Source organism: Stigmatopora nigra, chromosome 1 (genome assembly GCF_051989575.1).
Source record: "Stigmatopora nigra isolate UIUO_SnigA chromosome 1, RoL_Snig_1.1, whole genome shotgun sequence".
Classification (NCBI taxonomy): Eukaryota; Metazoa; Chordata; class Actinopteri; order Syngnathiformes; family Syngnathidae; genus Stigmatopora; species Stigmatopora nigra.
The window spans coordinates 7220198-7245442 of record NC_135508.1 but is presented as its reverse complement, the minus strand read 5'-3'; the positions used below and the strand labels follow the sequence as shown (position 1 = coordinate 7245442).

At 39.1% G+C, this 25245-nt stretch overlaps 4 protein-coding genes and 1 long non-coding RNA gene across 11 annotated transcripts; 2 read left to right on the top strand and 3 right to left on the bottom strand.

Annotated features, from left to right (window-relative positions):
* Nucleotides 1-1116: 1116 nt before the first annotated feature.
* Nucleotides 1117-3864, bottom strand: LOC144205350 (uncharacterized). Its single transcript, XR_013328062.1, has 3 exons — nucleotides 3599-3864; nucleotides 2107-2167; nucleotides 1117-1220 (listed from the first exon to the last, which is right to left on the bottom strand). It is a non-coding gene; the product is annotated as an uncharacterized LOC144205350 (long non-coding RNA).
* On the top strand, nucleotides 1574-7111 carry LOC144205331 (cyclic nucleotide-gated channel alpha-3-like). 2 transcript variants are annotated; one of them, XM_077729642.1, is made up of 8 exons: nucleotides 1574-1704; nucleotides 2120-2175; nucleotides 2298-2387; nucleotides 2813-2860; nucleotides 2992-3132; nucleotides 4066-4167; nucleotides 4245-4351; nucleotides 4434-7111. In XM_077729642.1, the coding sequence occupies exons 2-8, from the start codon at nucleotides 2120-2122 to the stop codon at nucleotides 5789-5791; spliced, it is 1902 nt and encodes a 633-aa protein (XP_077585768.1). In that variant the 5' UTR covers nucleotides 1574-1704; the 3' UTR covers nucleotides 5792-7111. The 2 variants fall into 2 exon arrangements, with proteins under 2 accessions (XP_077585768.1, XP_077585776.1); XM_077729650.1 differs by having other exon boundaries at nucleotides 1632-1799.
* LOC144205317 (ubiquitin-protein ligase E3A) lies at nucleotides 6402-14693 on the bottom strand. 2 transcript variants are annotated; one of them, XM_077729621.1, is made up of 11 exons: nucleotides 14151-14693; nucleotides 13063-13107; nucleotides 12442-12731; nucleotides 10321-11570; nucleotides 10102-10246; nucleotides 9350-9555; nucleotides 9109-9273; nucleotides 8881-9036; nucleotides 8585-8658; nucleotides 7835-7978; nucleotides 6402-7573 (listed from the first exon to the last, which is right to left on the bottom strand). In XM_077729621.1, exons 1-11 carry the CDS (start codon nucleotides 14225-14227, stop codon nucleotides 7453-7455), a joined length of 2673 nt encoding a protein of 890 aa, XP_077585747.1. In that variant the 5' UTR covers nucleotides 14228-14693; the 3' UTR covers nucleotides 6402-7452. The 2 variants fall into 2 exon arrangements, with proteins under 2 accessions (XP_077585747.1, XP_077585755.1); XM_077729629.1 differs by having other exon boundaries at nucleotides 14246-14693.
* Nucleotides 14694-14994: 301 nt separating this feature from the next.
* ddx4 (DEAD (Asp-Glu-Ala-Asp) box polypeptide 4) lies at nucleotides 14995-20627 on the bottom strand. Of its 4 annotated transcripts, none has more exons than XM_077718037.1 (18): nucleotides 20482-20627; nucleotides 19891-19921; nucleotides 19750-19792; nucleotides 19123-19164; nucleotides 18806-18832; nucleotides 18651-18686; nucleotides 18502-18537; nucleotides 18414-18455; nucleotides 18191-18333; nucleotides 17961-18113; nucleotides 17731-17885; nucleotides 17155-17284; nucleotides 16813-16979; nucleotides 16205-16350; nucleotides 16038-16137; nucleotides 15682-15952; nucleotides 15411-15494; nucleotides 14995-15339 (listed from the first exon to the last, which is right to left on the bottom strand). In XM_077718037.1, the coding sequence occupies exons 2-18, from the start codon at nucleotides 19909-19911 to the stop codon at nucleotides 15247-15249; spliced, it is 1689 nt and encodes a 562-aa protein (XP_077574163.1). In that variant the 5' UTR covers nucleotides 19912-19921; nucleotides 20482-20627; the 3' UTR covers nucleotides 14995-15246. The 4 variants fall into 4 exon arrangements, with proteins under 4 accessions (XP_077574163.1, XP_077574975.1, XP_077575777.1 ...); XM_077718849.1 differs by lacking the exon at nucleotides 20482-20627 and adding an exon at nucleotides 20020-20170; XM_077719651.1 differs by lacking the exon at nucleotides 18502-18537 and having other exon boundaries at nucleotides 18414-18460; nucleotides 18653-18686.
* ccdc14 (coiled-coil domain containing 14) lies at nucleotides 20545-25213 on the top strand. 2 transcript variants are annotated; one of them, XM_077717038.1, is made up of 12 exons: nucleotides 20545-20650; nucleotides 20961-21207; nucleotides 21646-21704; nucleotides 22050-22113; nucleotides 22435-22507; nucleotides 22652-22732; nucleotides 22858-23262; nucleotides 23379-23511; nucleotides 23573-23634; nucleotides 23808-23951; nucleotides 24292-24394; nucleotides 24465-25213. In XM_077717038.1, the coding sequence occupies exons 2-12, from the start codon at nucleotides 21184-21186 to the stop codon at nucleotides 24976-24978; spliced, it is 1662 nt and encodes a 553-aa protein (XP_077573164.1). In that variant the 5' UTR covers nucleotides 20545-20650; nucleotides 20961-21183; the 3' UTR covers nucleotides 24979-25213. The 2 variants fall into 2 exon arrangements, with proteins under 2 accessions (XP_077573164.1, XP_077572358.1); XM_077716232.1 differs by lacking the exons at nucleotides 20545-20650; nucleotides 20961-21207 and adding an exon at nucleotides 21419-21544.
* The last annotated feature ends 32 nt before the right edge of the window (nucleotides 25214-25245 follow it).

The following is a 25245-nucleotide window of genomic DNA, read 5'->3' as shown; positions in this document are numbered from 1 at the left end:
TTCAATATTTTGGTGTTTAATTTTCCACCCCTGATTAAAATATTTTGCAGTATTTCCACTGACTTGTTTACTGATTTTAGTGTGAAAATATATGGGCAGCTATCAGCCCAGCAATTGACTTATAACCAGTTTAGGGTGTAATAAAGGATTAATTCACAGAGTCAGCCTGCTGTAAAAGGGTTAAATCTTAGATTAAAAAAAAAAATAGAGTGACGAGTGATGCTTTCCATCAACATGAAGCCTTTAAATCTACAAAAAGGAACATGTCTAATTTTGTCTTCACTCCTTTAAGCATGCTTATGAGGATAATGATGATACTGCAATGAAATACTGCTGACAGCACTGTGAATGCAAATGAGGTTAGTGATGATTATCATCACAAAGCAAGAATGGCATGTCCCAACTCATCCAACTCCTGTGAGAGGTGTTAATTTGGTTACTAGGGAGAACAGAGTTAGCAGGTGTGAAGTTTGCGATTGTTTGTGATCTCAAGGCTGGTTTCTATACACAGAAGTTGGTGAAAGTGCTCACTTTCTGTGTAGCTAAACTACATGAGATGAGATAAGGATGTGGTATCACTTTTTCATTCTACTACAAGTGCCAATTGATACGATGACAATTACATATGAACACTATATCTTTGATAAAAATAAAAATCGGAATCTTGTCATTACATTTTCAGTGGCTCTCATGGTTCACAGTGTGTCAAAGTGGCGGCCCCCGGGGCCAATTCTGGCCCACCGCATCATTCTGTGTGGCCCGGTAAAGTGAATCATGAGTGCCGACTTTCTGTTTTAGGATCAAATTCAAATGAAGAGTATATTTGTATATTACATTTTCTGATTTTTTCCCTTTTAAATCAATACTTTTTAAATCATTTTTTTCTGTTTTTAGTTCAAAAATCATTTTGTAAAATCTAAAAATATATTTTAAAAAACAACTAAAATAAACAGTCTTAGATCTATCAAAAACTGAATATCCAGGGCTTTTAATCCATTTCTTTTAATCCATTTATTCATAAAAAATTGAAATATTATATCTAAAGTGGTCTAGCCCACATAAAATCGAGTTGACGTTAACGCAGCCCGCGAACCAACCCCAGTCTGACACCCCTGGTTTACAGCTTTAGAAGGGGTTTATTGAAAGGGAGGATAGAAATAGCTATGTTCAGATTAGCTCAAGCTGCTGGTGGATCCTCCTGTGGCTGCTCCTGTGGTTGCCTACACAAACACACACACTAAGTAGCTTTGCACTGACTGGAAGGGATAAAAATAAATAGGCACTTTTGACAACAGTCACTATTCTTGATCTAATGATGTTGCCACTAAATAAAAATATTACACTTGTAAAATTCTAGCCTTGAAAGAGGTACCTATTATACTTCGGAATCAATTTGTGTTTATTCCAATATGTAAAAATAGATGAAACACTATAATTGATTAATCAATAAATTTACTAATAGTGGAAATTGATCTATTGTTAAAGGGAAAAATAAGCTTGTTTTTTTTCAATTGCTCATCTTTTTGGGGTGTTAAAGATATTCCATGAACAAGCTGATCCGTTTCTTCTTTAGGCTCCTCCTTCAACCATCTGTCTTTTCCCTCCCATACTTGACTGAGAAATAACAGAGTACCTGAACACATATGGACTAATTCACACCAGGACAAGATCTCAACTCTTTTTTCATTTTCCCTTCCTATACAGGTATATAATAACAATATATGCTCATATCTGCTCTGACTTAGGTCATTTACAAATAGGAACAAAGATGGGACTATTATTATAGCACTCAGATAAAGGTAAGGTCATGAACACTCTGATTTCTAGTCACTTTAAAACTACTTTATTTTTTTTAAGGTTGGGGTGGTAGAGATGTAAAAATCCTAATATTAGAAAAATTATGTATATTCTGAGTGAGGATTGGAGCAGAGCTGGCAAGGCTAAACCAATACAATCTTGTAAAGACCATCATTCAGGTGTATGTGAAGCAACTTATTGAAAATGAGCAGTTAATGTGATTATTGTGAGATGCTAAACCTAATGTCATATTCAAAAGCAAATGGAAGCAAAATGAAAAATTAATCATTTCAGTTTTTTGTAATTTACCTCTTCCTTGCAGATGGACAAAGAGACTCGGAACTCCATTGCAGGGACAGGGACAGGACCACTATCCAGGTGAGTCCGACAGAGGCAGGGATCATAAAGAAAGTAAAAATAATGAGTACCGGTTAAACACTTCTTTAAAAAAATAAAAATAAATCTTGATATCAATTACGTATGGTCAATTTGTTCCCTAGTCTGGTTCACATGAGTCCCTTCGGTGTGAACAGAAGTAGACCAACAGAATTCAATATGAGCTACTGTAGAACAAAGAACACCAGAAAAAGGTAAGTTGTAGAAGTATGGAACCAAAATGCCAATTTGTCTGCAAGGTGCAGCACAATACAGAAAGAGAAACAAAATATAGAACCAAATCATTCAACGATATTGCCATATTCTTGAGAAATTCAAACCTAGATAACCAATCTGTCAATATCTAATCTACAATCAAATGAATTCTAGTTAGATCATTGATTCATTAACCTGAAAATATTATATTACATCCTGAGCTTTCTTTGAGTTCAAAGAGGAATTAGACTCAAAGTTTTCTTGGTTTATCAAAATTGGACATTTGCCCAATTTTAATTTGGGAAAACAAATGTTATTGGGGTTTATTGATTTGTGGTAATAACTACTTATTTTATTATGTCTAAATGTATGATAATAAATGTGAGTTTACTGACTAAATATGTTGTCCTAATATTCTTTTTAGGTGGCCTTTGGCTGAACATAACATTAACAACTGCAACAACAACGACGGGTAAGATGTCACTGATTAACTCCCATGCGTTTTCCAGTGCAATTAGGCTGTGACAGTGCCTCTTCAGGACCCAATTAGTATTGCACAATTAAGATAATATATGTGCTGTTGCTTCAAAACTGTTTTCTTAGCAAAAAAGATGACAAGAAAGATGAGCCTAAGAAAGATGACAAAAAAGATGACAAGAAGGCAGAACCCAAGAAAGACGACAAGAAAGATGACAAGAAAGATGACAAAAAAGATGACAAGAAAGATGACAAAAAGGAAGAACCGTAAGTCACACTTTTGTTTCTTAACATTCAGAATATGAAACAAAATTATTCTAATTATTAAGTATGACTATTTTCCTCAAGAAAGACAGAGGAAATGACACAATTTGTCTCAGTCTTAATGCATTCGTATTAGGTTTCAACAAGATCTAGTATGTTGATTTAAACATGAAAATGGGGCCCAAGGCAAGCCCATTTATAGGACCCTTCATAATTTTGTACAGCTAAAATTTTAAATATCTCCCATTATCAAGGTCCCAATTTGAAATACATGCTTAGATTTGCTGAGACAGATCACACCCCTTATAATGTGTACAGAGCCTTATTATCTGGCAACAACACTCATCCCACGGCAATTTGTACAGTATCCCAGAATACTCAAAACCTTAATCCACATCATTTTTTCAATTTACAATTTAGCTTCTATTTTAAACAGGTTATTGATTGCAAGTACTACTTGGGTACTCACCACTTTCATCTCCATTGCAGCCTACTCAGCAAACTATGATAGCAGTTCCTCAAACAGGGGCCTCTTTAGTCACGCGCCATGGTTGTTGTCACTCTATTGACAATATACAGTTTTAGATTAGGCTTGACAGGGTGTAGTGCTGTTTTTCATTTAACAACTAGAGCATGGGGTGGCCAAGTCCGGTCATCAAGAGCCCATATCCAGTCTGTTTTCCATGTCTTCCAACATCAATACACCTGAATCAAATAATCTGGATCAGTATCACACTTGTGGACAGCTTGCTGATGAGTTCATTTGATTCAGGTGTGGTAGAGGAGGGAGATATGGAAAACAGACTGGATAGGGGCTCTCTAAGACCGGAGTTGGCCACCCCCAAACTAGTTTTTTTTTCAATAAGATCCAAGGTTTTGACAAACAGTTCAAATGAGATGCGTGACTGTGGCTATACGTATATGTTTTGTTGTCAGAAAGGAAGTCTGGATCATGGACCCAGCCACAGATACCTACTATTACTGGTTATGCATGATATCCATTCCTGTCTTCTACAATCTCATGTTGCTGGTGGCCAGGTGTGGACACTTTTGCTCTCCAGGTTCATTTTCATTTAGAACATTATGAAGTTAATGCAAATGTTGGTGCATTGCAGAGCTTGCTTCAATGAACTGCAGAACAACAACACGACATTGTGGATGGTGCTTGACTACACTTCAGATGCCCTCTATATCTTGGACACTTTTGTTAGAAGTAGAACAGGTTTGTGGCCTTCTTCAGGCACAGTTTACAGAAGAAGGGGCAAAAAACATTCATTTTACAACAATCCTGTTCTCCTTCATAGGTTTCTTGGAGCAAGGGTTGCTCATACGAGAGGAGAAAGTTCTAAGGGAAAAGTACAGGAAAACAAGGCAGTTTCAACTAGACCTCATATCTATAATTCCAACAGATATTGTTTTCATCAAAATCGGAATCAATAATCCAGAGTGGAGGTTCAATCGTCTCTTGAGGTTGGCCCGGCTCTTTGAATTCTTTGACCGAACCGAGACACGTACCAATTTCCCCAACATTTTCCGGATCGGTAATCTTGTACTTTACATTATCATCATCATTCACTGGAATGCTTGCATCTATTTTGCCATATCCAAGGTTCTAGGCTTTGATTCAGATACGTGGGTTTATCCGGCAACAAAGAATGCTGAATTTCAGCGTCTTGGCCGGCAGTACATATACTGCTTCTATTGGTCTACGTTGACCTTGACCACTATAGGAGAGACACCACCCCCAGTCCGCGATATCGAGTATTTCTTTGTTGTGGCCGACTTTCTCACCGGGGTCTTGATCTTCGCTACAATCGTAGGCAATGTCGGTGCTATGATATCCAACATGGGTGCTGCTCGAGTAGAGTTCCAAGCCAAGATAGATTCAGTCAAGCAGTACATGCAGTTCCGAAAGGTGACCAAAGATCTTGAGGCTCGAGTGGTCAAATGGTTCGATTACTTGTGGACGGAGGAGAAAACGTGCGACGAAAAGCTGGTGCTCAAGAACCTTCCAGATAAGCTCAAGGCTGAGATCGCCATTAATGTTCATCTGGAAACTTTAAGTAAAGTACGAATTTTTCAAGATTGTGAGGCAGGTTTGCTGGTGGAGTTGGTCCTCAAACTACAACCCCAAGTCTTTAGCCCTGGTGACTATATCTGCAAGAAGGGGGACATTGGGAGGGAAATGTACATTATCAAGGAAGGGAAGTTAGCTGTGGTGGCAGATGATGGAGTCACCCAGTTTGTGGTACTTAGTGATGGAGCCTACTTTGGAGAAATTAGTATTTTGGGCATCAAGGGGAGTAAAGCGGGGAATCGAAGAACTGCCAACATTCGAAGTGTGGGATACTCTGATCTGTTTGCCTTATCCAAGGATGACCTGATGGAGGCGCTCACAGAGTACCCTGATGCTAAGAATGCACTGGAAGATAAGGGCCGCGCTATCCTGATGAAGGACAACCTCATTGACGAGTCGCTTGTCGCCGCAACTGACGCCAAAGACTTTGAAGCAAAAGTGAATGCAGTCGAGGCCAGTCTGGAGGTCATGACCGTCAAACTAAAAAAGTTAACGGAACATCATGAATCATCCCAGCGCAAGCTTAAACAGAGGCTCACTAATTTGACAAATGAGGTCAGAACCATCACAGTACCTGACGAATAGCGAGGGGTCCAGGAGTGTTAATTCTATTATGTTCATCATCAAGATCATTTTTACAATAAAGGCGTTCTATTCTTCTTGTCCTGCATCTCATATGATAATTGACATCATAGTTTTTGGGAGAATCAGTATGATCCAAAACCGAATAAACTAACTTGATATATATTGATTATTGACCATAGATAAGGTGAGAAGCTTGGTTATCCAGGAGGGGCTTGGAGTAGAGCCACTGCTCATTCTGATGGAGGGGCCAGATCAGATGGCGTGGGCATCTGATTGGGATGCCCCTGGATGCCTTCTTGGCGAGGTGTTCCGGGCTAAGTCCTACTGGGGTCAATACAGGGTGTGCTGGGGAGACTAGTTCTCCTGGCTGGCCTGAGTATGCCTTGGGATCCTCCTGGAAGAGTCGGATGAAGTGGCTGGGGAGAGGGAAGTCTGGGCATCCCCTGCTGAAGCTGCAGCCCACACGACCCAACCTCGGATAAGCAGAAGAAGATGAGATGAGATTGACTATGGAATATAACAGAGTCAGAACTTTAAGGGGGTCTGAATACTTTGGATACACACTTTGTAAAAAATCATGGGAGCTGAGATAAAAGTTTCTTGATAAAACTTAAGAGATTCATTTCATGTTTATTCCCAGCATGTTCAAAGGCCAAATTTTCAAATGAATTTACGGCAGAAATAGATGATGCAAAATACCCTGTGGGTTTCAGCCAATCAGTAGACTGTATAAAGTACACTGGTCCAACTTGATAATTATAAACGTGCTGCTATATAAATACTGTTTTTTTTTATTTAATTAGTAGTATTGTCAACAAAGGAAGACATGGTAACTAAAAATGTTTCAGACAATCATGGTGACCTGCAGGCCCAAGACAAAACAAAAAAAACATTCTGGGGTGGGGGGAAAAAAGTCTAAGTGCACTTACACAGCTCTGACATGTTCATGATCTCAGTCTGATCACAGAAAAAAAAAACGTTTTTTTTTTAGAGTGGGGTAAAATAAAAAAAATAAAAACAGTTTTGAGTGTGCAATGTTAAGCTTTTTTGTTTTGTTTTTTTCTTTAAGAAGAGCATGAATAAGAATGGAATAAACCTTTATTAATCCCACAATGGGACAATTCATAATCCAGGAAAGGCTACTCTATTTTGTTTCATTTATTCTTCTTTTACTTTCTCCTACAATGTTCTACTGGACAACTTTTTGTTCAATAGCCCTGGATTAGAATGACTTGTTGTCCCATTCTTCAGAGAAGAATAACCTTTTTTTTCACTGCTGGATGGGGCAAAAACTAATTAAACCTAAAATAAATAGAAAAATCATCATATCTGTACATAAAAAAGTAAGCAGTGAGGCAGAAGCACACCCATGTCAAGTGGGTGTGAGTACTTTGATCAGGAAACCTCTGTGCTTACATTGAAATATTATGAAGCTTGATAATGCAGGCACATACAGTAGAAAGACTTACTTCCTCCCGCAGTCACTTACATTGTGTCGGATTTCATTATTTTCTTTTCTGGGTTTTTTTTTTGTCTTTTTAAGAGGGGAGGGGCAGAGCTAGATGAGGTGAGAAGAGTCTATTTGCAGAGTTTTTGGAACAGGTGGTGGTAAGAGTGGTATTGTGCTGGTAAGGAGGGGGGTCTGGGGGATGGGCTTAGCCTTAGAGCATGCCAAACCCTTTGGCATAGGTGATGGCTTTCAGCAGTCGCTCCCTCAGCTTTTCCTTGCTGCTGTATTCTGGCAGCAGTAGGACATTAAAGCAAGTGTGAGATGTTGGCAGCCTGTTGCGGGGAAAAAATACAACATAAGCAGGAGCTAATTGTGGAAGTGTATCATAAGGTAAGCTGTTCAAACCTTTTATACATATCTAAAGGTCTGTGACAGGTTGTTTTGCTCATCAGTATGCTATAGTATTTTTCTTAGGCCTGGGTAATATGGCCTGAAACCAACATTTCAGGTTTTTTTCCACCAATAATTCGATGATTCACCTGTTTGCCCCTCTCCTTTAACAGCTTTCTTTATATATTAGAATTGTGACTCACCGATCGGTGTCTGGCCCGTTCTTGGCAATAATCATCTTCAGTTTGCCTAGCCCACCAACGGGTGCTCTGTCAGTGCCTGTGGTGAACTGGAGGAAGAGGCGCTTCTGTTCCTCTCCAAAAGAGTGCAATGTCTCCCAAAACTCCCTAATTACAGAACCGAACACCCAAAAAAAGGAGGAAAAGTCAATAACTTCAGGCCACAGTATTGGGATATGTGCACAAGTAGACCCAATTTTACATCTCTTTTGAGTTATCAAAGTTCATATTAATGGGTGTTTAAAGTTGGTCCTCGAGATTTAGTCACCGGCATCATTTTCAAATAAAGATGAACAGTCTCAATCTAAATTAATAAGAAAAAGTATGCACATTGTAAACAAAAAAGGAAAAATTACAACATCTCACTGTATTTTAAAATGTATTTGAAAACAAATTTAGTCCTTTTTTTTCTCAGGTGTTTATGCCTAAATTTTAGTGAAAAATCCGACATCGTGATTTTTTTTGCATTTGATTAAAAAAACAATAATTTGTTTGCTTTTATATTTATATTGTTTTATATTTACAACTGAAAAGACAGGAAACAGTATATTTAAGTAGGACTGTGTTGATCATCTCCACACACAAAAAAACAACTTGTGACTGTGAGTTTTAACTCATCGTGTTATTTGTTCCTTACATTTTTTTAAATTGGTTCAAATGTTTAAATTAGTGTGTGTGTGTGTGTGTTTATGTTTAGAAATGACATTTTCTTACTTAATTATTCGACAATCTCTGTTGTAGCCTCCATCATATTCGGTTGTGTCTTCTAATGCCAGGAAATCTAGGTTCTGGACAGGGAAAAAAAAGGAACACTAATGTACACAGTGCATCCTATGTATAACTTCAGCAGCCACTCCCATAGACTCAACTGCACAATTTCACTCTGATGCAAACTAGTATTGAGAAAAGCAAAGTACAACTACATTTTGATGAACTCATGATTGGATGGTGCAGCTGTTCCTAATGAAGTGGCTATTGAGTCGAATAATATCCATTTGACGTGGTCTTACCCTGCTTCCACATATAAGTAGTTCTATTTCTTCAGGCCTGAAGAGGTACTTGAGTGGTGACTCGTTGGTGACCATATGAAAACCTCTCCTGAATGCTTTGAACTGCTTCTCCACACTTTTGTTTAGCATGTATTCTGCATACTGAGCCACAAATTCCTGTACACAAACAGCAAAAGGAATTGTTCTCCCAGTCCGAGTGTTAAAAGATCATGGGCTTGCTTGGCTTACCTTTCGATTTTCATTTGTCACTGGAATTTTATCCCCATTTTCCCGTAAATCATACATGAGTGGATTACCGAAGAGATCTGTCTGAGAAATCTGGAAAGTGATCATCATGTCCTCCTCCACGCTACCTGTATACTCTAAAAGCTCCTTTAAGCTTTGGTAGAGAATCTGGACAAAACAAGAAAAATGAAGCCTGGTGGTAAATAAAAAAAATGCCTTTGATAATGGATAACTGGATACTTACAGGGTTGGCATCGGCAAGATCCCTGAAAGTTCCTTTCTTGCCCATTAGCTTCCTGTAGACCACCATTGGAAAGTGAACATCCAAGATGCAGTTGTTGTAGATGGCGAGGCCAAGGACTATTCCAATCAGTGTGTACTGGCCTTCATTTTCAAATGATGACGGGTTAAACCAAAAGAGTTTGGTGAGTTCGTCATAGGTGAACATGCCTGCCAAGAGAAAATAAATTTGCTTTAGAATCCAAGCCTTGTTTCCGTTGAGTAGCAAAGTTCTGTTAGAGTTTAATGTTTTGTAAAGAGAAAGGAATAATGAGAGTAGTTCATACTGGACATATAATCCTGTTTTTTGAGTATCGATATTGAGTTGCAAATTTCAATAACGTGAAATCAATATGTAAGATTGCATGCCCAATCCAAATGTTAGTCCTACATTGATAACTATTTTTATGGGAGGCAATTTCTGGTATAATGTTAAGTCATTTAATATGGAACTACAACAACAATTCTGAATTTTTGAAGAAAATAAGTCTAATAATATTAAAGTGGCAGTAAAATGGTTTCGTCTACCTTATTTTGCATAAACTTAGTTGTAATTACACTTTCGCACAAACATTTATATCGAAAGTGGGCAAAATGTATTTTTTTCAAGTGTTTTTAGTTTGCCCTTTTTTCCATCCTTTGTGCAAAATTTCTACTTCGCATTAATATTATGGTTAAGGGTTTAAATGTCATTTCAGTTGGGCTGTAATGTCCTACCAATATCTGGGTTGAAGATCTCCTCGACAACAAGCTGAAAAAACTCTTTGGAAACGCCTCCTTCATCAACCCCTTGCTCTCCTTCGAACTCCACATACAGTTGCTTTTTCAAGTCCGCAGGATTCTCCATTGCAATCATTTCCAGCTGTTAAAAAGTATAAGTACTTATAAGTTTTATAAGTATAAAAGGTAAAAAGCATAAGACGGAGCCACACATACCCTAACCAAAGCGTCATCAATGATGTGGTCGCGTCGAACCTTTAGCCTCAGGTACGGATTGAGCTGCTGGCCCTGCACTAAGCTGTATAGCACCGTAATACGTCGCTCGCTGTACATGCGAATGCGGTTGTCATAGTACAGGCCTAGATTCTTGGTGACAGCATTAAGGATGAAAGGACACGTCATGAAAGAGAATTTGTTTTCAGTTTCAACCTTAAAGAAAGTGTAGTCCTTGTCCATCTCCAACACCTCATTCAGAGGCTCATTAACAAACTCCTCGAAGGGAATGAGCGGCCGTCGACAATCGTTGGTACGGATGCCCATCTCCGTCTCCAGCGGGTCCACCCGAGGACCCTTCTTGTTCCGTCTTTCCTCACCCAGGAGCTCCTGTAGGGTGAGCTCGCTAGACTCCGGAACGGGCTCCTCATCTTCATCCTCATTATGCTCCGTATCAAGGTCGCCGCCGAGCACATTTGCATAGTAGACGATCTTCAAGCACTTGGTGGCCGCCACCACGGAGTCGTCATCGTTCACCAGGTTGCGGCTGTTGAACTCGTTGCTAATCACCTTGTAGGTGATGAGCTGCTGGAAGGTCTCCACCATGCGGCGGATGTGCTCGGTACTGTAGTGCGCCCACAGTCGAGATAGTTTAGCCTGAGCGGGCAGCGGGAGTTTACTCATGGCCTTGCAGAACAGCGGGAGAGCAATCTCCAAGTATTCTGGGCTGTGGAGGTTGCTGTTTTCCATCACAATAACAAACAGGTTCAGGTAATTTGGGTCACGAGAATAAACATTATGATACGTTAGGTCACACTCTACGTTAGGTGAGAGGTAGACCAGAGCGTTCAAGAAAGCAGCTTCTATCTTTTCATTGGCCAGCAGGCGCTCGTACACCCGGCGCACCGCTTCAATGTCTACCGTCACTTCGTCGGGGGCCAGCTTTTGGCTGGCGTTCTCTCCCGACGAGCCCTCCCCATGCCGCGACGTTGAAGAAGACGAGGAGTCCTCCTCCATGGCCGTGGTGGAGCAGGCGGCAGATTCTTTTTCATCCTCATCTTTGTCCTCGTCTTTTTCCTGAAGGGACTTGAGCTCCTCCTTGGTCTGTGGATTCGACCTTCTAAAACTTTGCACCAGGACCTCGGCACTGGAGAATACTCGCCCGATTACTCTGATGAGAGGGGAGTAATCCTCTTTCTCGCCGCAAATATCCAAGATCTCGTACACTTTTTCCTCTGTCAGGTAATTCACATCTGCAAAATCAGACATGACAAAATCTGAATGACAATAAAAAGTGCACAGAAATAGGTGAGGAGACATCTTTAATCCCAAATAGTGGTGATTTAGTAAAGAACTTCAAAGCCTGTTGATTGTAAGACAATTTACTTATATAAAATGTTCTTTTGTTCAATTGGAATCCAGCATCCACTTTGGCCTTTTTGTGTAATATTTTGGAGACCCATGTTCTACTGGATTTCGCCTAGTGGTAATGCATATATTATCCACTAGGGCAAACCATGTACTAAGAGGACCCGAATAATAGTAGGCACTGGAATAATAGTAGGGAGTGGAAAATTCCAAATGAATTAATAATAGTAGGCACCGGAATAATAGTAGGCAGTGGAAAATTCCAAAAATAATGAATATTAGTAGGCACGAGATAATTAGTCACGGATAATCGTGTTGCAAAGTTGTATTACAGTTGCAAATAATTGCTGCAATGAATTGCGTATAACGTAACTCTCTTATATATTAGGCTACCAATACATTGTAATTATGTATATTGCAACTCTACCAGTGGCAATTGCAGGTTCTTACTAGTACTAGTACGTTAGTAAAAACAGCACGTGTGCTTTACACGTAGAAAGTTAATGACATAGTACAATGTTGCTGCTGCACGGACTTAATTGTAGGCATATGATTATGTTGGAGTATCTGAGAATGACTAGTAGTTGACGGTGCTTCTAGTTTTGTTTGTTCTTCCCCCATGAAAAAACACCAAAAGTGTATAAAAATTACTGTTAATTTGTTACTCCATTCTATTTAACACACTAGTTGCCAATATATAAGAAAGCATAAATATCCCTACATAGACAAGAAATATGTAAACAAGCATAAGCTGACCTTTGAAATTGTCTCGTACAGAGTGGACATCTTTATGGTTCATCTTGGTATTCCTACATGGCGAGTTCTCCAGATAGACTGAAGCTGTACCTTTCTTTGAGGGGTGAGGGTCACATAGTTTTGCATTAACCTTGTAGAGCTCCAGGGCTTTGACAGCTGCCGCATTGTTGTCCATGCGGCGGAAGCCGGAAGACGAGGCACACCATGAGTTGGAGCAAGATTCATTCCCACAACCCTCTGTTAACTGGTGGTAATAGCGCTCTATTAGATGCTTGGCAGCCGCTCGCTTCCTGTATGGAAAGCAAAAAAAAAGCAAGACTTAATAAGGATAAAAAAAGGAAAACTTTAAAATGATATTCATCTTTTACAATTAATGTGGGTTGTCGTAACCTTTGCACATTAATGATTTCTTGTCTAGTTTTCACTGAAAACGTTTTCGACTTGGCATCCAACCTAGTCAAACCCATAAATTCCAAACTGTGACGCAAATGTGTTAATCACCGAGCATCTGGAGTCTGAACTTGATGGATCATTTTCACGCTGACAATAATATTCAACTAAGAATAGGTATTTCTTCCACTTATACATATATTATGCTTTTGCGCCGTGTAAGTCACTTACATTCGGCTTGCTTCTGGGTTTTCTACTTCAGGCTCGTCGTATTGTCTATTGAAACAGGCACAGATATATGAAAGTTAGTTAAAATGCTATTAATACTATATATACATCCACACAATACACACACAAATATACATTAGTCATGGCTACAGCAACATTGATGCATCAGTGCATGAACCAAGTTCATAAACTCATGTCGAGGCGTGTACTGCTTCGATAATAACATAAATGAAAAAGACACTGTCACTTAAGAGCGACAGAGTCACTCTGTGTCTAGAATTAAATGAGGTGTCAATGAGATGTATTTTTATAGATTATTTTGAAGCAGAAGTCACTCCAAATAAGAAACATTTTACCTGCAGCAAGTTAGAGTTCTGACAATAACTACATATTTATAATGTGTTCTAAAAATGTACACTATGCATTTAAATAAATATTGCTCAAATTGATATAGAAGCAATTGAAATGGCCTAAAATGTGTTGGTGGTCATGGAACTAGTATTGTCTGGTAAAGCAGTCAGGTTACTTACTACCTGTAGGGACTTTTACTGTCCTGCAGGTGTCAATATTCAGTGACACAGTATCAATACAGTTGGGCAGCGAGTTTAAACGGTACATACATGCAGCCCCATCGACCCATCACTAAATACTGTGTAAGTGAGTATACATAAACCCAAATTATTATAATACAACAGAATCCCTGGTTCGCAGCACCGGAAGCCGGCTTAAGCATTCGGCGAATGAACATAGCAATGACTAAGCGTTCCGAACGACTTCCAACCAAAGTCTTTTTCGAAATAAACCTGACTAAAGTGCAATGTATGTACAACCATAACAGTGAAACATGCATAGAGAAATGTTATTGACGTGTCTTAACAAGCTAATGTAGCAAGCTAATAGAAAATAGAATGCAATGACTTAGAATAATTCGCTTTATTTTTTCTGATTGCAGGCATAGTTGAATGGATTTTACAATGGCATTGTTAGAGCCATTTGGAGTGGAAAGTGTGGCAAAACAACATACAGACAGCTGTGGACGGAGCCATCTAGCGCTCCCAGCATCCCCGACTCTTTCCTAGCCGCGTACCCACCTGTCAGCTCCTCCTTCTGGGCTAATGTCGGCCTGTGGTGGCGCACACTCACAGTCCTCCTTCTCGTCGGAATTCATACGAGACTTTAACCTTACTTGTTTGTAATTCGGTTGCGTCGAGTGAACGTGTAGTCATCCACAAATGGGTCGGCGCGACCGATGTGACTGGGGAGAGGGATTTACAATTAAAAACTTCATTCATAAGCTTTCATGCAAAGGCTCTTTCCGCTGCCTGAGGTTAGCAGCCATATTTAGCTCGCTTTCACTCCGAATACGACCCAGAGTGCACCGCGGCAGAGTAGCAAACCCTGGCGGAAGAAAGCCCTTGGTTTCCGGTGTGAACCCGGCCAGGTCGCCGCCTAGTTCCAAATAAGTGCACTGGCAAAATAAAAACTAGGTGCCGGTCTACACACAAAGAGCGCGCCTTTGAATGCCAGCACATGAGAGGCTTCGCGAATGTCTGTCCCAATCAATTCGAACCCTGAAGATGGCTCCTTTCACACACTCACAATAGGTCATCGTCGTTGGCCAATTTGAGCTGAATTTGGAGGACGCAATGCTAGCACGCTGCTCTAAAATACATATCCCAGAATGCCATTCGTGCTGCTGCCACGGCTGGATGTCATTTTAAACGGCGGCATCTACTGGCGACATAATCACATGAATGTAAATTCAATAACATTTTGGTTTACAGGATTAAGACCTTTAAGCAGTCTACGTAATTAAAATTTTGTTCTTGTGGAAGTCTCTCCCAAATGACCAATACAGCGTCTAGTTTAAATTCAAAACTGTTTCCACATCTGAACTCAAATAATTTTCTTACCAGTGATTATACATTCAATTAGTTTTGGTTCTGAACAAATATTTATTTGTCATCCAAGTATACAAAAATCTTGAATCAGAAGTTTAAATGATGAATAAGACATGTAGAATAAAAGAAAGACTACTTTTTTAACATACTACTTTGAAACAAATATAAAATACACAAAGAAATATCTCTCTAAATTAACATCTTGAAAGATGTTTTTAAACATTGAGCCAATTTTTGGTAAGCACTCAAAACAAGTGTTGAACTTTGAATACAACAATAAGCATCTCTACTCCCAATCATCATCAGATGCTACTGCTACCGCAGCTGCTGCTGCATAAGCCTGGTTGGCTCGTGAGCTCTCACCCCCTGTCCTTTGAGACTGAAGACAGAAAAAAAGGTTAGAAAGACAAACTTGTGTTAGGAAAGAAAAGCCCCAAGAAAGAGAATTACCTTCCTGAAGTCAAACTGGTTAAAAGATTTTGCTCCTCCACAAAATGCTGATTCTTCCAACCAAGAGGGGACTTCTTGTTGGGCCTGTAACAACAACAAAAATACATATTCAAACATCACAAAGTAGCTTTTCCAAGCAGTTAAACCAAATTGCGGATCATACGAGATCAACTATGTCAATTTTGTCAGGTACATTTGCATTACAGTTTAAAGACAAACATGACACCTTAAGGCCGGCGTTGAGTCCAAATAGCTAATCAATGTTCCTCACCTTGGATAGGATTGTGATCAGGGAGCGAGCTAGATGCCCATCGGCGTCTGGATCGTAGAAAGACACGGCCCTGCCAACATTACCACATCGGCCGGTTCTGCCGATGCGGTGGACGTACTCATCAATGTTTTGAGGAAGATCAAAGTTCACCACATGCTGAACATCTGGAATGTCCAAGCCGCGGGCAGCAACTGATGTTGCCACGAGAATGGGACATTTGCCGGTCCTGAAGTCAGCCAAGGCCTGCTCTCGTTCCCGCTGTTCACGATCCCTGCGATGTCAGGTGAATTCAAAATATGTTGGAAAAAAGCAGCTCAAGCAAGAAGCCATGCAAAGTCAAAAGAAGAAATGCTTGCCCATGAATACTAGTCGTTGGAAGTTCCATTTGGCATAGAGAAGTGGAAATGAAATCAGCTTGTCTCTTTGTTTCCACAAACACCATTACCCGTTCGTTTCCTACACAAGCCAACACTCATGACTACCACAACTAATAACAGGCCAGAAATTATTATTTTTTGTTTACCTGTGGTTTTAAGAACATCAGCAAGCTTCTCTCTTTTTGAGGTCTTGGTGACTTGGACAAATGTTTGCTCAACATCACTACAAGCACTGCCTACTATGCCAACAGCCAGGAACAAGTAGTCCGTCTTGAGGAAGTCAGCAGCCAACCTATTAAACAAAAGTAATGGCTTTCCAAGGTCTCGGAGGGAACTATTTTAGCGGTGCAGGACACATTTTCACATTGATTTTTGGCCATTCTATTCATTTTAAGACATAAATAAATAATTTTGTTATAATTTTCTGTCATTTTTCAGTTTCTCACATCTTTCATCCAAAATTGGGACACCTTGAACAATTCTAAAGGGTTTAGTTGATAGTTGTGTGAGAACCATGGAACGACTTAAGAGAATTTACATATAAAAGTAGCTCTACTCACGAATTTTTCAAGTTCCGAAAAAAAGTTCTGAAACCAATTAATTTCGTAAGTAGAGGTACGACTGTAATTGTATAATGACAATAAAAGCATTCAAGCCAATAAACTGAGGTGTTGCCTGTGATGGACTACACAAAACTAAACAGATTCTTAAAGATGAAAAAAAATGACACCACATTTGTGATAAGATGACAAACCTCTGGATGTCTTCCGGGAAAGTAGCACTAAAGAGAAGAGTCTGGCGATTCTCTTTGGGTGGCATCCCGGGAGAACCGACCAGGCGACGCATATCAGGCTCAAAGCCCATATCCAACATCCTATCAGCCTCATCCAGAATCAAATATCGCACTTTACTCAGCCCAATCTGTAAGGTCAGTCGGGTACATGTTAGGTGCGAAATACACTGTACAAACTATCCATTCTAGTGTTGACGAAGCCTAAAGTCACAAATTGGCTAAGGTCCCCACAATGAATGATTGTGGTCAATCTCCAATTTTAGTTTTGACAGGCAAAATTGTGGGTACTTTTCATGAGCTTACCCTTCCTCTTTGAATCACATCCATCAATCTCCCCGGTGTTCCACAGATTATGTTGCAGCCCCTGGAAATTTCTCTGAGCTGAAATCTACTATTAACACCACCATAAACCACTACTGGACGTACACATGTTCTGCAAAAGGAGAAATAATGAAGGCAGATTTAAATCCAGAAAAAAACAGTTCAATTCACTTAAGCCTTACAACATAATTCTTGAATAATTTATAGCTGAAATGATTTAATTGAGTCAAATAGTTGCCACCTAACATGGTCATCAATTAGCTTGTAAATAAATTGCTGTTCAAAGAGGGTCTTAAAACGTTTCAAATTGGAAAACAATTGCCTTTGATCTATTTGTATTGACTCCTATTATTTTTGTTTTCAAATGTGTCTTGCTGACTGTAATGTTATTTTTTTTATATTCCATTTTATCCTTCAATTTTTATGTTCAGTAAAGCATTGTAAAGTACTTCAAAATTACCCTGCACTATCTAAATACAAATACGTTTGCTTTGAGACCTGTGTGTGACCAAGTTCACACAGTATTTGGCACAGAATGTGAGTAAAACTTAATAATACCCAAAGGCAAACTTCCTAGCCTCCAGGAAAATCTGATTGATTAGCTCTCTGGTCGGCGCGACAATGACTGCCTCTGGCTCCTGTAGCTCGCAAAAGCTGCTGGCAGCCACACCATCAGCCATTAGCTGCTGCAGAATTGGCAGGAGGAATGCAGCCTAGAGGGATACAAGCATTTGAATGGGTTGCATTAACTCAAACCATGGATAACTATGAATCCTAAAATGTCTTACCGTTTTTCCTGATCCAGTTTGGGCACAGGCCATAAAATCTCGACCAGCAGAGATTATTGGAATGGCGTGCTTTTGAACTGGTGTGGGCTTTGAGTATCCCGATTTTAGAATGTTTCTCAGCAGTGATGTACAAAAATTTGCTTCATCAAAAGACTGCAGAAATGGACCAAAGGGACAGATTACAAAATGCATTATGAATTTCTGGAAATAATAAATTCCCAAAATGTTACCTCTATGCCAGGTGGTGGGTTACTTCCACTAATATCCACAGAGATTTCATCATACTTATTGAAATTAATGCCTTGTGGATAGTGAGCAAACACAGACTCTTCATCTTCTGGGAAGGCCGGAGGAATATAAGTGACTTTTGGTCCTAGGGGTCAAATTGTAAAGCTTCATTCCAACCTACATCACATTGTTAAATTCTTTAAAAAATGTGGCCACTCAACCTACGGGTGTTTTCTTCCATGTTTCCTGGGTCCGAGTATTTCTTATCTACAATAGGGAATTAGAAAGAAAAAAATAAGTGAATTATGGTAACCTTTGTTGAAATAATCTTCATTATTTCCACGATATCCTGTGCAAATGTGAAACAAGCAGACAAATGAATACAATCAAAATCAGAACGCAGGATACCAGAGTCAGCCCACTGTTGGAATTGAACATACTACTTCAAAAATTCAGCATTACCATCCCTGCGGCCACCTCTGCCTTCTCCTCTGAATTCTGTTCAGAACAAGGAAGAAGAAAAATAAAATAGATGTGGTATTTGTTGCAAATGTGAAACAAGTGGACAAATGAATACATTAAAAATGATTTTTAATTGAATAGAAATGTTCATTTACCTCCGCCAAAGCTGCTTGTGCCTTCACCTTGGAAGGGAGGATACCAGAGTTAACCCACTGTTTGAATTAAACATACTACTTCTCTTTTTTCCCCATTGCCAAGGGTTAAGGCTAATTTGTTCAAATTCTATGCAGTTAAATGTGACTTGAAGGAATAAAAAAATGTAAAAATTAATTGTCGTCGTTATTGGCTTTGCATAATTTATGCTGCACAGTGGGGCAAAGCAGTTGAACACTTGACATGAACATTTGACGCAGGGGTCAGAAAATCTTTTTTCGGAATACTGCAATTACTATATAAAACATTGTAGAGGTACCTGAAGAAAAGGAGCTCCTAAATCCACCTCCTCTGCCACGACCTGGGGGGAAAAATTAAGCGTTGCAAAATCCTTTTCCAATTACATATACCATTAATCGTCTTCATCAAATAGAACAGGGGTAAGGAACCTATGGCTCGGGAGCCACATGTGGCTCTTTCGGTGAGTGCATCTGGCTCTTTGCTAACCTGTGAGCTAAAATATGGAAACTGCTGGTGAGAGAACTGAGACAGACAATACATCAAGAACTGCTTTAATCTTCATTTTTTTGCGGTACGCTCTTCTGGAATGCCTCCTCTCGTTGATTAGCAACAGAAAAATAATATTTTCAAAAATATTCATTTTTTTTTCACTTGAAAAGTGGTGAAATTACAAAAAAAAATGAAAGGTCACTCGTTTACATGTATGTATTGTGACTTTCAAATTCGTAGTATGGCTCACAAGGAATAACATTGGGAAATATGAATTGTTTGTGGCTCTCTTCGTCAAAAAGGTTCCCCACCCCTGGAATAGAACATACCAGACAATGTCTGATTCGAGTATAAATGTATTGCATACATTTACAAACAATTAAATAAAAAGGTAATTATGTTAGATATTGCAATCTCCAAAAACAAAATTGCATACCACGACCGGAAAAATGGCTGCGCGGTCCACCAGTTGAAAATTCCTGACAAATTGAGAGGCATAACAGGAACGTTAGCAGTTAGGTGGGTCTCGTTTAGCAAAGGTCTTGCAGCTGGTTGATAATTTTAAGTTCAAACTCACCAGTTCGTCGAACAAGTCCATTTTCAATCACCTGAAAATAAAAACAATATAGTAAAACACACGTCAAGGACATTTGCTAAAAACGTGGCAAATTGGCAACCACTGTAAAACAATTGAATCAAAACATACACAACGGACAATGGTTCTGTACAAACTGAAGACAACAAAACATTATACAATATTTTATAACTGATGTCGACCAATATTTATTGATGTTGAGCGCCAATTTGGTCGGTCTTGTCGGAAATTAGAAATAAATGTAGAATGCGCTTGAATCCAAACTACTAGGCCCCCCAACTTACATAACCTATCGTACAAAAAAACGTTTAAAAATGCAGGTAAATAGAAATGTGCCATACAAGCCTTCACTGAAACCAAGTTAGCAAAAAACCAACCGGAATAACCTCTAAACGTAGTTTATCCTTGACAAAAAGTTAACACGTTAGCAAAATCTCGACACTTAATTACGTATCTCCAAACTTTTCATAGGTAAAGTAAAATCGAGGAAATTGAGCCAAATGTTTAAAACTTTTCATAGAAACGTGAAGTAAAATTGAGGAAATTGAGTCAAACATAAACGTTATACTATACTTCAATTTTTTTGTGTTGGCTGGTGATTTTAGTCTCTTTTCGCGTTACAATCACAGACGATTGACATCCACTCCTTCTCCGGAAAAGTTGAACAGTGAGCGCGCGGCAAACGACAACGAGGATAAATTGTCACAGGTTGCCAGATCAGATGATACTTGACCACACAAAGGTAATGGAAACTATAAAGCTGAAAATGTTTTTACCCTTAGCTGTTTAGACAATGTTTTAAATGATTTCTGTGTTTAATTTAATAAATGTTATCATCATTTCAACATTTGACAGCTTTTCACTCGACTAATTTGGGAAGAAATATTGATTGGTCACATTAAACAATAGTATTTTTCTCCTTATTATGTTTCAAAAACGCACATGGAACCGGTATTTACTTTAATAAAAGCAAAGTGATACTTCTACCAAAACAATCACAAAAGTATAAAAAAGAGACATGCCTCATTTTTCATATTTTTATTTCCCCGCAGAACCCCATATTCAACTATGGCTACTATAGTACTACTAATGGCGTTACTTTGGCGGCAACTACAGGGGTAGATGGCGGTAATGCACATTTTTCAGTCGATTGGTTGCCATTCGTCATAAAAAGAAGAAGATTGTACCCCAACCAGTAAGCTACGTTGGGTTCATTGTAAAACATCATTAAAGGAGCAATAGTGTTTGGCTTTTAGCTAATGAAGTTTTTCTGAAATGAAGGGGAGTATGAAACGAAAGGTAAGACCACTTACTACAATAATGCTATTTTAAACACTTTCGGGAAGTTCAGTAGTGGTGAGCCATGTATTTACTCTAAATTTGGCTCAAAGTTACTCTTTGGCCAAATTAATTACCCTATTGGAATAATACTTTTTTATGTAGATAATTTTGTCTCGTTTGACTTTGTGGTTTTGTTTCGCGTATTAAAAAAAAGTGGTACATTTAAGCCGTCTGCATTGACTATATGTCATTTTGTTGCGATGCGTCAGCTCGTTCGCCATTTTGGATGTGTCACCGTCGTCATCTCATATGGAGGGAGGGCACCTTACTCCTTACATCTTTTCTCACTTTGATGGTATAGAAATTCTTTTACCTTAGCATAGTGACTTGCCAAACTTTTTGTGAGTGATGTGTAAATATGTGATGGTATTAAAACATAAGACTTGTAACTGCGAGGTATTAACATCTGGACGGATGACCGGTGGAGGTCCGACGGTACAACAGGCCAGGAAACGGCAAGTGAATTCTCTGTTTTTTTTACATGATAATTTTTCACAATCTTTATCATTTTATCATCTTTGTAAGAGACTGTTAAAATACACAACATATTCTTTACTGGTAATTTAGTTAACCATTTGTGTCCATTGTTAAGTGAGTTAAGGATGCAAAAGTGGGCAGCCACTTGAATAATATGGCACAATGTGACCTCACATAATCAGAAATTAAAAATAAGCTTATTTAAAGACCTGTTTCACTTACATAAGCAATTTCAATTAGATGACAAACTTTCACGACCTACACTTTTCCTCCAAACACAGCATGCTCCTAATTCTTAACTGTATTTTCTGTTAAATGATCAGAGCCACCATTCCAGGACAAAAGGAACCAGCATGTTCTTTTTATTCTACTGACCCTCAAGAACAGGTGAACATCACTTTATTATTATTTATTATTAGTTAACAATTAATAATCAAGGAATGTTTAACAGAGGTGGCGAATGTAAACATAGTAGTTAAAGTAAAAAAAATCCATCAAAATGTTTTTGTTCTTCACTTTTATAATACACATTTTCAAAATAGCTTGTATTTGTCTGATTTTTATGCCTTCAAAACATTATTTTCACTTCATGTTTTGAACTTAACAAAAGTGTTAAATCAGTAAGCTATAATGATTATAAATCTATCCAATATACCAATTCATGACACAGTATGAAAAATTCTATTGTTAAAAATACTTTTCTCTCAGGTTGCCAGTTTGCATTCGGGGCTGGATCGCTGTGCTGATTTGCTTTCTTCCATGCTGCAGGTGGACAAAGCAGGTTAGAGGGCTTCCAATCAAATGTAAAGTTTCTTGAATTTACCAGATTGAATTTGTCTACAGTTCTGTATTTTTTTCCAATTTTTTTGTATTTATATTTTATGTAAATTCTGTTACTTTGAACTTTTCTTATTTCATCCCAAAGGGGTGAACAACAGTCCAGCTAAAGTTAAACCAGCTAACACACAGGGTCGAAGGCCCACCAAGAAATTCCTACCCGTGACAGGTATCCATGAATTGATACGGATTGGGAGTTAATGATTATGTTGAATTTGTTAATTTAAAAAAATATATATTTGACTACTTCCACTTTCAGAACACCATTCTAATTACCTTCTGATTCACAAACAGGAATAAAGAACACACAGACTCTCCCACACTCTAATTTACTTCCAACATTGAAGGAGCCGCTTCATGGGTCCACACACTCCAAGCCCTTGACCTCCGTTCTTCTGTCTGTGACCCAGCATGAATCTTCCCAACACTCCGCCCTCACCTCTAGCCAACGGGCTCGTCGGCAGACTGCCTGCCAACCAGTTGGGAGTTACCGCAAGGCTCCGCTCAATGCCGAGGATGTTGATTCTGTCCCAGTGAAAGACACAGACCCCAAAAATGACACTGGCTCGAGGGTACATGCCTATGACAAAAAGATTGAACAGCCATGTGACATGCAGAGTGGGGAAGACATTAACATAGGCAAACTTAGGACTGTTCACTATCTTCTGGGAGAGCTCAAATCTTTAATAGCTGGAAAAGGTAGGTATTCTTTGTCGACTATATAGTTGCATGAATACAGATACAAGCATTGAACAACAGAGTTCTCAAAACAACGGCATTTGGCAGTCTCCAATCACTGTATGGGTATTTGACAGGCAGTGTTGCAGAGCGACTACTAAGTCATCTGGAGGTCACTGTGTCATCGCCGCAATTAAACTCAAATCATTTGGATCTTGAGAAACCAACAGGCATACAGGCCCTCCACAGCCAGAATGATCAGCTACACAGGTAGGACAAGATTAAAAGTGTTTCACTCTAGAGGCACTGTTAACAATGTTTTTTTTTCCAGACAAGTGGCATTTTTGAACAAACAGTTGGAGATGGAGAAAAAACTGAATTCGGAAACTCTAAGTGAGTGTCACTACTCAATATGCTCAATTTAGGTGATAATTGTGATTTGGTAGTTTTAGATGTAGTTCTTTTATTGTGTGTGTCATGCTAACTTTTTTAGGTTCATGGTCTCAAAATTAGCTTCCCCTAGCTCTGCTTTTTTTTATGAATGATATCTAATGTTTTGGCTTCAGTGGAAACTCTGCCAGAGGATCTTGCTTCGGCGCAATTCAGATTGCAGGAGCTTCAAGTCATCCTTGCAGAAGTTCGGACATCTCTTATGCACACCAAGAAACAGCTGGTTGACCGTGAGGCTGAGAATGTTTTAATGAAATCAGGTTTGGTCTTATGCCCTCACTTGCTTACCTACAATTAAAACCTGTGGTTTCAATTTTGGTATATACCGTGCACCCCATTACAAAGTGGAAAAGATCCTCCCCACATAGGACTGCATTCAAATCACATTATGAACCCTAGTAATAGTTATACAGAAGTTCTTTGAGGATCTTTAGGCCACATATTATAGTTTTACTCCATTCTATTTAGCCTAAATATATGGCATTGTCCTTAACAAGAACCCTTTACAAGCCAAAATGTTATGAAGACATATTTCCAGTAATTTTGTTGTTTGACCCTTTTGCTTACAATACATAACTTTTTATATTTTCGCACATTCAGATTTGGAGACTTTGAGAACCAAGTTCATGCAAAGTGAGCTGGTAAACAGCGAACTGGCCTCACTTGCTCAGCAAAGACTGGAACAGATAGAATACCTGGAAAGGTAGATTTCAGTGTGCACCCTATTGAACTTTCTCTCACATCTTCGTATAACAACTACCTGTCTTTTTCAGGACCATTAAAAATGGCAACAATGTGCCACAATGTCACACAGTTGTTGACCTTGCGAGGTCTGACGCAGCACTTAAGGACCAAGATGATCAGAGAAACACCTCTGAACACATCACTAAATTTCTTTTAGATCTAGGCCAGTCAGAGGTCTCACCAATTAATGGAAAAGTACAAATGGTTGCTGAGAGGGAAGATGGTGCGCTTGAGAAAGCAAAAATGAGCTCCACCTTCCTGGGAAACCTGCAAACATATCCATACAATCATTTTAATCAGTCCCGCAGTGATGTTTCTGAAGGAGTACAAATGTCAGAAGAACAAATGGTTAAAGAGCGTCGTCGGCTGTTTGACTCCTTCCTCAGTGAGGGCAAGGTGGACGCTTTTTCACCTGACTGCAGTATGAGATCCATGTCGACCATTGACACCAGAGATGAGGCGGCCTTTCGGGATGGGTTGGCAGCTCTGGATGCCAGTATTGCCAGTTTGCAGAAAACCATCAAACAAGATTTGGCAAGATGATTTGACTTTAGGGAAATGGTATTTTTACCCTGACCCCAAGTGTGTTTCCAGTCAGTGACTGCACGTATGATAGTGTTAAGTCCAGGATCAGTAATCGCTTGCTACCTGAGGTGAGATGGGGTAGTCTCCTGCTCCCTAAAGCCCTGAACAATTGGTCAAGAAAGAAGATGGATGTTGCTTTTTAATTGTTTTTCAATCTATTGTGAAAGATTTATAATAAAATATTTTAACTATGGTTACAAGAATTGTTTTCATCAATCAGAAACA